We start from the raw sequence: 11025 nt of genomic DNA, 5'->3' as shown, positions 1-11025 counted from the left end.
TGCTTAGTTTATTTCAGCAATGCGTCGTTTGACTAGCTCGTTTTATACACATAAAAACAAAATTGAAGGTTTGTTTTAAGGCGATTAAGACACGGGGAAAAGCTGGGAAGGCCTCGGCCGCCACTTTCACGTTGGAGTTTTGTCCCGGAAGTGACAACTGCTACGACTTTATTTTGACCATAATTAATGAAAGCTGGGACGAAAAAAAGGGCATTGCAAATAATACTCGTGGGATAACATTTTCCAATTCACCTATTTTATTTTGGGAAGTGAGTGGCGAAATGTCATTTTGACAGTGTTTTTGCCACCATCTTGTGGGACCTTTGGTCATACAAAAATGTTTGTTAATTACTCGCCGATATTCGCTATACAGTGACACACAGCCCCTCCCTCCCTGAAAAGTATATGATTCCCTTTAAATAACACAAGATAGGAGACCGGCCTATAGACGGGTACTATCGCCCCCCCCCCCCCCCCCCCCCAAAAAAAAATAGGCGAATGAGGGACGGCGTGAGGGTACCCGCGCTGCAGACGTACGACGAACAACAGACGCTCAATTTTTAGTAAAATGCCCAACTCTGGTTAAATGTGGGGCGGCACGGTGGTCGACTGGTTAGCACGTCCGCCTCACAGTTCAGAGGTGGTGGGTTCGATCCCGACCCCGGCCTCCCTGTGCGGAGTTTGCATGTTCTCCCCGTGCCTGCGTGGTACGCCGGTTTCCTCCCACATTCCAAAAACATGCATGGTAAGTTGATTGGACTGTCTAAATTGCCCCTAGGTGTGATTGCGAGTGCGGATGTTTGTCTCTGTGTGCCCTGCGATTGGCTGGCAACCAATTCAGGGTGACAGCCGGGATAGGCTCCAGCGCGCCCCGCGACCCTTGTGAGGATAAGCGGTATAGATAATGAATGGATGGATGGTTAAACGTGAAGACGATTTGAAAGAAACATGAAGTCAACATGATTTGCCTTGGCAGGCCACTTCCGGCCCCAGGGCCTTGAGTTTGACACCTGTGTTCTAAGGCCGAGGCTTGTATGGGAAGGGACGAAGGCCCAAAAGCTACCAAGCAAGCTTTTTCTTTCCAATAAACATACAAACATTAAACAGATATAGCTATACAAACTGCCAAATAGACAATAGAATGTTTTTATTTTGATGTTTAAGGCCACTGCCGCCATTGCGCACATTCAACAAAGCTGTGGGAGGGGGAAGAAAACAAAAAACCAAAAAAAAAAACCACGTGATCCTTGAGACACAAAACTACTCACAAACACGGCACCACGTACTTGATTTAAAAAAACAAATAGAATGTCGCCGCTTTGTGGTTTCAGAGGGCAGGTTTTTGTGTCCGGTTACTTTTAAGGCAAGAGAGTTCCATATCGTTTCTAGATGACTTTTCACACGTGACACAAAACCAAGCAAAGCGTGACAAGGTCGAAAACCGCTTTGTTCTTTTGCGAACTTTGCAAAGAAATTCGCATCTTCAGAGTGGAAGCTCAACGGGAGGTCGAGACGCTGCCCGCAAGCTCGTTTGCTTGCTTTCGAGATGAGAATCATGAAAAAAAATCCACTTCAACATTATTCCCACATAAGCGTAAGTCCATTGACGGTCCTTGTATGCTCTTCCTACTCACTAGTGGGACGATTTCTTCACAGCTTGAGCCGCCGTTTGAGCATTTAGTAGAAAGCCTACTAGTACGCCGAATTGCCTTACTGGTGAGGACAAAGTGCATCCTAGTCCGCACGTCTTAAGATGGTGTCAAAGGGCTTCGTTTTCCATCCGCTGGATCGCCACCAGCTCCATTTTTTGTCTGTCGCCGAGCAAAATGATTCAACTCTTCAAAAGTTCACTTCTCGACATACCGAAAGCACTTGGGGACATATTCTCTTCCTTGTGTATGAGTCGTTTTTTTTTTTTTTTATGTGCCTGGCGTTGTCCGCTTGCCAGGTGCGGCCTGGCGTCCACTCGAGTCAGTAAATCATGGAGTTTTTGGTCCGTGACAAAAATGTTGCTCAAATTGTTTTCCAGAGTGAAAGTAGATGTCTGCAAATGTATTATTCGGGGGAACAAAGATCATCAAAGAGTCTGCTTTCATGGAAGACTACAGCAATCGGAGATTTACTGAGAGAGATCGGAGGAATTGGGCAATTTAAACAGGGTCTTGAAATGGTTAATCAATGGCAAAATACGTATTGATTTGATAATTGACGCGCCTCTGTACTCGAACAACTTGCGCAGTGTGCTTGTTCATTCTCGGCTCTCTTTTTTCGACGCGTTATGTGCGCAGCATTCGCCAATGTGAGTGGAATCAAGTCCAAATGACATCATCATGAGATGTTGGCACTTTCAGCAAGCTTCCTGACAGCACGAAGTCGAGGTGTCAAAATAATTGACAACCAAGCCATGATCAAATTCATCGACAACTATTTCAATAACCGAGATATCGTTTACCTCGTCAGATTTCAGCCTCTCGGATTGTCGGACTTCTGCGGCGATGTGTGAAAGCAGTAGTAGATCTGCTTTCACTTTGGAAAAGGATGACCCGAGCAGCGAGCGACTCGAGTACAGCGTCGACGCCTCTCGTGGCATGTAAATCCAAACAAAAAACAATACAGCGGGGAGAAATTGTTTTGTAATAAATGTATTTTTGTGTGTAGTTTGTCCTTGCCTAACGGGGTCAAGATGAGGGGCTGTCGTCATTTTGGTCAACTGAGGGCACGGGAAGTCCTTTGAGACTTTCTTGTGATTAAGTGCTATAGACTGTGAATCAAATTGACTTGACTTGGAGGCAAGATACAAATTTATCCAATCGCATAACGACGGAACAACTGCAAGGATAAACAATCCTACAAATGACAGCTGTGACGAACCTTTTGAAAATACGTAGGAGCAAGATTAAAAAAGCTTGCGAACCTTTCGGGGCCATCTCTCATTTCAATTGCGAGACTCCTTTTCCAGGGCAAAAGGGGGCGGAGCTTCAGCAAACGCAGCTCCGCCGCCACGAGCAAATTCCGACTCGTGGACGTCCCGAGACGTGGACCGCATCGCCCGGCGCCGCGTCAGGCGTAGAAGATGAGCTCGGGGATCTGCCCGCCCTGCACGCCGGTTCCGTTGGTGCTGTCCGAGGAGCACTGGAACTGAAAGGTGACCTTCCCGCACTGCACCTCGGTCATGCCCTCCTGGCCGAAGTAGCTGAGCTCGTTGCCGTCCAGGACCACGCTGGCCGTGTAGAAGGCGTCGGGCTCGATCTGCACCGGGTGCTCGAACCAGACGGCGAAGGTGGAGCTGGAGCCGTCCGAGAAGTACTTGATGACGCGCTGCGCCACGGCGGCGCCCTGCCGCTTCAGCTCCATCTTGGCGCCGTACTCGGCCGAGCCGCAGCTGGAGCCGTAGAGGCCGAAGCCGGCCACGAAGACGCGCTTGTCCACGGCGAACTGGATGCTGTCGCAGCGGCCGCGGTAGCGCCACTGGTTGCTGCGGTAGGCGCACGACTGGAAGCGGTGGCAGCGCTGCGGCGCCAGGCCTTGGCGAGGCTTGCTGCAGAAGAGCAGCTCGGGCTTGTTGGCCGCCGTGTACCACAGGAAGATGTCGTTGGTCTCGCTCAGCGTCAGCACGCCCGACTGCGCCGCCCCGTTGGCGAAGTCCTCCAGGGCCATGGCGGGGATGCGGATCAGGTAGATGGCCTGGTGGCAACGCACGCACGCACACACACATGCACGCATTTGACGTCGGCGCTTAAGACGGCACGTCGAGTTCTACGCCGGATGGGGTTTTTTGTGCTCTGGTTGCAGGCGCCGGGCATTTTAGCGCCCAGGTTCAAGTGAGTGCAGGCGTGTGTCGCAAGAAGCCCTGAAGGACATTTGTCCGCTGTCAGCCACTCAAACGCTGCCACTGAAAGGGCCGCTTCGTTTCCTTTTGGTCCGTGAACGCTTTCCGGTTTTGGGACTGACAAGAGCAGCCGCGTTTAAACTCAAATCTCGTCCTATTTCTCTTGCAATGATTTGGACTTGCGTGAATTGGACAATTTGCTGCAGAGCACGATGTAATAGTAAGAATAATTTCAAATAAAGACCTAATGATGTAAAAAAAAAAAAAAAAGGGACCGAAATGTCATTCAATTTTAACTGCAACGTCAGATTTGATCTGGTGTATTCATAATTACTCACGAAGCAAGCAAAAATGGATTTTATCCAAAGACTCGGATACTCGAGGACTAAAATTAGGGCACCGCCCAGTACTCGCCAGTCCCATTGAATTGGCTTTAAAAAAAAAAAATGGGTCCATTTTTTGGGGGGGGACAAATATAAAGGTATTTAAAAGTTACCTCCACCCTCCCTCCCAAAACAATATTGGTCAACGGATGATAAAGGGAGAAAATATCCTAAAAGACAAATGTGCTGCCCGTACGCTTCCCGGTCTCAGTCCAGGTGTTGAGTATCACTTTTTCACACCCATACCAGTGCGAGCAATGAACTCTTGAGCAGTAACCGATACCGATAGTAACTAGTACTTTTGATACATAACATTTCACCCAAAACATAATGTATACAATCATATTTGACAAAGACCAACACAACCCAATATAGCATTTTCCTTCCAGCCGCATGCAATGAATGGAAAGTGCCTTTTTTTCAATTTCGCCACATCTTCACGAGCATCTGTCGGACACGGACGCCTCGAGTTCCCAACCGTAAAACAGGCCACGGGAGGGCGGCCCGTACGGGCATCGGCAGGTACCGATACCTTGAATTGTGCAGTCCTGCACCTGAGCTCATATCGTGCAATACCCAATATTCCCCACTACTGTAATACCGTGCAATACTCAATATTCCCCACTACTGTAATACCGTGCAATACTCAACATTCCCCACTACTGTTAGTCTAGTTTTATTTTTATCCAATGCTGTCCCTTACATTTCACTACAGCACTGCAGCACTGTCGCTTACTCGAGTATTTTTCCTCTGTACTATGTACAGGCCAAAATGAGTGTTTCTTCATACTTTATATGTAGATGTAGGTTGGTGTGTATATACACATGTTACTGCGTATATTTACATAGGCTTGATCCTAAATGTTTGCCGTCAATGTTATACATTAATGGCCACATTATGCCGCCGTCCCTGTGTGACCTCTGTGATCTTTGCTGCCGTAACAATGAAAATGTCCCCACTGTGGGATCAATAAAGGCATTCTTATCTTATCTTTATCTTAACACCTGGCATCGGTACTCGCCCACCCCGAGTTGGAAACGTCGGGGGTTATTTGGCGAATGGCTAAAAGGTGGGCTAGCCGCGGTCGCGTGCGCGGTCGCGCGCGCGGTCCACCCCGCGGCGACGGCCAAGAGAAGGGAATGGCGCAAGCGCCGCACCTTGCCGAGCACCAGCCTCTTGTTCTCGATGGTGGGCCCGAGGTCCCGGCGCTGGCACTCGGCCTGGGCCCAGCTGAGCGCCGCCTCGAAGACCACCATCTCCTTGGCGTTGAGCGTCTCGCGGCGCAGGATGCTCTCCAGGGTGTGCGCGTCGATGTCGCAGAAGCCCTCCGAGCGCAGCGCCAGCTCGGCCTGGGCGTCGATCACCTCCCAGCAGCGCTGCGTCAGGTCGGGCTCCTCGAACAGGCAGCTCTGAGACAGGAGCACGCAGGCGTTCTTGGCGCTCAGGCTGGTCTCCAGGAAGTTGACGCAGGCGCGCGCCAGGTGCGGCACGATGTACTTCTTGGCCGCGTACAGCGTGGCCAGAACCGTGTCGGCGCACAGCTCGATCTCGTCGCAGTAGATGTACCTGCCGGCAACAACGCCGGTCGGTCCATTTAGATCCTCCAAATATGTGCGCGTTCATCGCGACCACCTCGACAGCCAAGGTTTCACCGCGTGATCAGTCGGCCAGACGTGGCATTCGCGGTGGAAAATGAGAGGGGCGAAATTCGACTAGCGTGGCACCTTTACACACTTTCCTTATAAGGTTGAATATTAGGGTTAGACCGATTATCGGCCTTTTTAAACGTCAGATCCATGGCCGTTAATCCATTTCAAACTGTGTTGAAATCAAAACAAAGATATGTGAAAGTTGTTTCACATATTTTGGGCGACTTCATTTACTGTCCAATATTAGATTGATTATGTTTCACTTTTTAAGACATGCTGGTGACCCTGGGTGCTCCCTGGACTTTTTGTTAGAATTTCATAACAACTGTATAATTATAATAACAAAAATATTGTAAAAAATGGAGTAGGAAGAAAAAAAGAAAAGAAATCAACACTATGCAAATCTGAAAAATTGTTCAATAAACAGATGCTTTAAGACGTTTCAACACAGTGAGAAGTTTTTTTTTTTTTTTTTTTTTTTTTTTTTTTTAAAGGTCTTGACGCCAACATTTTGCTTTTTACTGAAAACAAATATTGGCTCCAAATGTGGGTGATCGGCCTGCTTGACTACTACTAATGTGTATCTATTGAATCTCCTAGCTAAAGGATGACTGACAAGTCACTTTGCAACTTTCAATTGCTGCTCATTTCTTTCTGAGGTGTAATTGTGACAAGGACTGAATATGGGGAGAAAATGTAGAGTTCCAAGTTGTTTTGAAAATGGTGATATGGGCGCCACCTGGGAAGTGGTTTCACGAGGAACTCTTGTGGGACGGAAGATGAAACGTGTCGTCTTGGCCCTCAAAGAACAATACGAAGAGAAAACGGGAGCACGCGTTTACCAACCCGATGCAATTTCTGTGTCAACGCTGACAAGTTGAAGCCGAGCTGCTGTGCAATTAAGTGTGGACCGATACGGGAACAATATGCAACGACGTTGCAATTTGGGGAAGCTGGCAAATACTTCATCTCTGGAAAGGTTTGAGGGGCGCAGCTCGCACCGCGGTGCGCTAACGGCCTGAAGCCGCACTCACTTGAGCATGGCGAGGAAGGACGGCGGCTCCACGTCGGGGATGCGGATCTCGTCCTGATCCTCGGCCAGCTCGCCGTAGAACATGGCGTGGAACACAGAGCTGCCCACAGCCAGGACGTACTGGACACACACGCGCGCGCGCACACCCCCGCACACCCCCACACACACACACACACACACACACACACACACGGGGAGCCCAGACGCCTTCAGTCTTGCCTCGCTAGTCACCAGCACTACGTCAATCGCTTTCACCAAAAACAGATTTTTCCAAACAGCCAGGTGCAACATCACTTTTTTTCAGGTCGATTCCGTATGAGTACTCAATGCTTGAGTGGTCACTGATACCACTGGTACTTTTTATACATAAATTACATTTCTACAAAAAAAAAAAACAACGACAGACGATTTTCAAGAAAGATCGACATATGCCATCATAGGATGATCATAAACGTAAGGCTGTTATCGGCACTGATGCGATTCCTGGTATCGGTACTCTCCCAAGCCTACCTTTGATGGCAAATTATTTCCAGCTATACAAAACCCCAATTCCACTGAAGTTGGGGCGCTGTGTAAAACACATAAATCAAAACAACCGCAACACAAAGATTGGAAGATCCTTTTCGACCTACAGTGTATGTATGTATGTATGTATGTGTATGTATATATATATATATATATATATATATATATATATATATATATCATCGCTGAAAAACACTTATGTCCAATTTGGGATTTTGAGGGAATAGTCACATTAATGCAATGTCTGTCACGCGCAAACCCCATTCACGTAAAAATAAGAAAAATGAAAGAAATGGACATCAGTGTATTTCACAGGACAGCGACGATATGCAATTGAATACACTACCGAGGTATGATAATCAATGTTCAAACTGATATATATATATATATATATATATATATATATATATATATATATATATATATATATATAAATATATATTTCCAAATACCCTCTCATTTTGAATTTTATGCCGTTACAAGAACGCCGTGACAGGGTCATGTTTACCAAGGTGTGGCTGGCATCACCTCTCCTTTTAACCCATGAAGGCCTAAAGCGCCTCGCCTGGCTCAACAGCTCCCCAAGACCGAAGGAAGGTCGTTTTTGGAATGACCCTGGAAAACCTCAAGTTTTCCCAGAAATGTATCACCTACAAAAGAACGAATATCTCAGCCCGTGCAGCAAATAGAAACATCATTCCCAAAGAGCTTTGAAATGTTGTTTTCATACAGGCCCGTCTTGATTCACCTTGACTGTTTCAATCAAAGATGTAAAAAGGTGAAGGTCTTGGGCATTCCATGCTGCTTTTCAGCAGCATGCTACTTATGTGCAGAGATTTCTCCACATTCTCTGACTCGTTTGATGACATTATGGAGCGTAGATTGATGAAATGAACAAATTCCTTGCAATTGAACATTGACAAACATTGTTGTTAAACTGTTGGGCTTTTTTAGCCAATCACGACACTCACTTGTTTCCAATAAACCCGTCCAAACAGGGTTTTTTTTTCCCCTTTTTTCTTTGTATTCCCCCGAATTTCCCAGTCCTTTGCTGCCCCTGTACCAGCTTTTTGGGAAGGTGCTGCAAGCAACAAATTCAAAATGAGAGAATATTTGCCCCCCCAAAAAAACCAAAAAAAACCCCAAAACAAACAAAAAAAAAGCATTCATCAGTTTGAACATGAATTATAAGATGGAGTACAAACACAAATTATGATTTTTTTTTGGGGGGGGGCTGTGGTACCTTGTGGCCCGGAACTCGCTGCGTCCCACCCGGCGGTCCCACCACAAAGTAGACGTCTGCCATCATGTCGTTGTTAAACATGACTGAGTTCCTGCGTAAAAACAACAAAAAACTATTTATACCGTTTGTTTTATTCCTGTTATTGCTACTGGAGGGAGCGAATTTTTATTTTTATGTCCAGGATATATCAAGTAGTGAGAAAAAACCCCCCCAAAAAATCCTTTTGAGATGGAAGAAAAAAAAATGGGAGGGTTGGGGGGGACGCACCTCTCGCGGATGGTGGGGTACAGGCCCTGCCAGGTGCAGCTGGCCTGCCTGGAGCCGCCGCCGCCGCCGTTGTTGTTGCTCAGGTTCTGTTGGTGGTGCGTGTGCTGGCACTCTTGGTTTTCCTGCTGCTGCTGCTGCTGCTGCTGCTGCTGCTGCTGCTCCGAGGCGGACGGAAGAAGCTTCTTGCTGGGAAACAACTCCGCGGCCATTCTCTGGTAGTCACGCCGATGACCGCTCGCCGCTCATGGCAGCCGCCGGCCACGCGCACAAAACGGCACACAAACGTGTTTCGGGAAAACCTGAGAAGGGACGGGAAATCTGATCAATCCACACAAAGCTGCCAGTAGGGCCGGGCCAATATGCGACGGTGATCAGTTTCAGGTCGACCACTCCATCGGCTGCGAGCACATTTACTTGAGCAAACATGGTTATTATACCTAGTTAAAGAAAACACACAAAATAAGTCAAACTGAAATTGCCAAAGAAGTCACTCGAGTGATGGGCAAAACTGCAGTTTTCCGTGTTACACAGCATTTGTGTTTTTTATCGTCCCACTAAACACCACTAGCGATGACGTCGAACGCGTTCAGTACTTTTAATCACGACTTTGACATTCCTCAAAAGACCAACAACAATCAGTAACTTGGACAACATTTCCCAAATGTAGAGTCAACCCCTCCATCTCACTTCGGCGAATGAATCTATGGTGTGCTGGGTTTTTTCCCCCATGTAATTTTGTGTTGAAAATTTGAACTTAGTATTCACTGTCGTTTGACTATACTTATGACTATCCTAATATGACACTTATTGTTACACGTACTGAACTGACCTAATGTAATTAGAAATTATCAACATCATTATTATCTATTTGTTGATAGCAGCCCTTTGGAAATAGGATGAAGATGAGCAAAATTCGGAAACTGGATGTCAGAGCAACTATAATGATCACACCGAACCCAAAATCGTGTTGACTTGTATTGAGCCATTGGCCCGAAATTGTTGCATTTTCACTACCTTTAAAAGAGCTATAACTTTCCTAATATTCGTCTGAGGAAAATAATGTTTACAGTCACAATGGATGGGTGGACGTTTTTGTTGAGTTTCTTGTTCATTTGAAATAAGTGCTCAAATGAAAGCCACTGCATTAGTTTGGACAAATAGAACAAATGACAACAAATGAGCTCATAGGAATTGATGTTAGATGCTAAGCGAACGTTAGCGGAGAGTTGTAGACCTGCTACATTGCTGCTACATTTTGCACTTGATGACATTCCAAGAGCGCAGCGGTGCGTTAGACAGCAAGTCAGGAAGCGAAAAGGTGTCAAAGGTGTGTTTTGATGTTTCGGCGCCGTTAGCTTCATGCTAACTAGCTGGCGAGCGACGGTCTGAGGAAGCGGCATCAAGTCGCCCAGCGGTCGTGACAACATCTTGACTTACTTGAAAGTTTCTCACACGCGTTGACGTTCGTCGCGCGGTGCCCACGGAAAGCTTTCAAAAGAGGAACTTGACGAAGGAAGTCGCACTTTAATTTTTGATGCACAAGCGAGATGAGATGAGCTGAGCTGAGCTGCCGTCTTCGTTGACTGACCACAACAGCGGGAGCAACCAGCGCCACAACGCGTCACCGCCGCCTGGTGGAGACAATACCCCATCGTCCTCAAGGCAACCCATCAGCCATGATTGGAAGGAAGGAAGGAAGGAAGGAAGACAGGAAGGAAGGCAGGAAGGAAGGCAGGAAGGAAAGAAGGAAGGAAGGAAGGAAGGAAGGAAGGAAGGAAGGAAGGAAGGAAAGAATGGTATAATTCTTCTGTTTTATGATGGTTTGCAAATAACCTAAGGTGAATTACCGCTACCTTCTGACATGTAGGGTGGCGTAATTCAGAGGTCAACAAACGTCAGCTACTTCTGGCCACTGATTAAAGCCAAGGGCAACCAGTTTCTACACTTCTGAAATAAGTTACACATTTCCTCAAATTACCTTTCCAGTGTTGGTATTATACTGTAAGTTATTCATAATTATTGACATTCCTTTATGTGAATTCAAGCAGCCCTGGACAAGAATTCGACCTGAATAAAACATTTTCACTCAACTCTT

At 46.8% G+C, this 11025-nt stretch overlaps 1 protein-coding gene across 1 annotated transcript; it reads right to left on the bottom strand.

Annotated features, from left to right (window-relative positions):
- Positions 1 to 1130: 1130 nt before the first annotated feature.
- Positions 1131 to 10591, bottom strand: LOC147146636 (BTB/POZ domain-containing protein 3-like). The gene is made up of 6 exons (XM_086032976.1): positions 10368 to 10591; positions 8931 to 9229; positions 8664 to 8754; positions 6897 to 7015; positions 5371 to 5779; positions 1131 to 3684 (listed from the first exon to the last, which is right to left on the bottom strand). Exons 2-6 carry the CDS (start codon positions 9137 to 9139, stop codon positions 3061 to 3063), a joined length of 1452 nt encoding a protein of 483 aa, XP_085889102.1. The 5' UTR covers positions 9140 to 9229; positions 10368 to 10591; the 3' UTR covers positions 1131 to 3060.
- Positions 10592 to 11025: the final 434 nt, after the last annotated feature.

Source organism: Filicampus tigris, chromosome 6, assembly GCF_054856515.1.
Source record: "Filicampus tigris isolate MCC_2025a chromosome 6, RoL_Ftig_1.0, whole genome shotgun sequence".
In the NCBI taxonomy this organism is placed as follows: domain Eukaryota; kingdom Metazoa; phylum Chordata; class Actinopteri; order Syngnathiformes; family Syngnathidae; genus Filicampus; species Filicampus tigris.
Note: the sequence above shows the minus strand (reverse complement) of the source record. Positions and strands in the feature narration are given on the sequence as shown.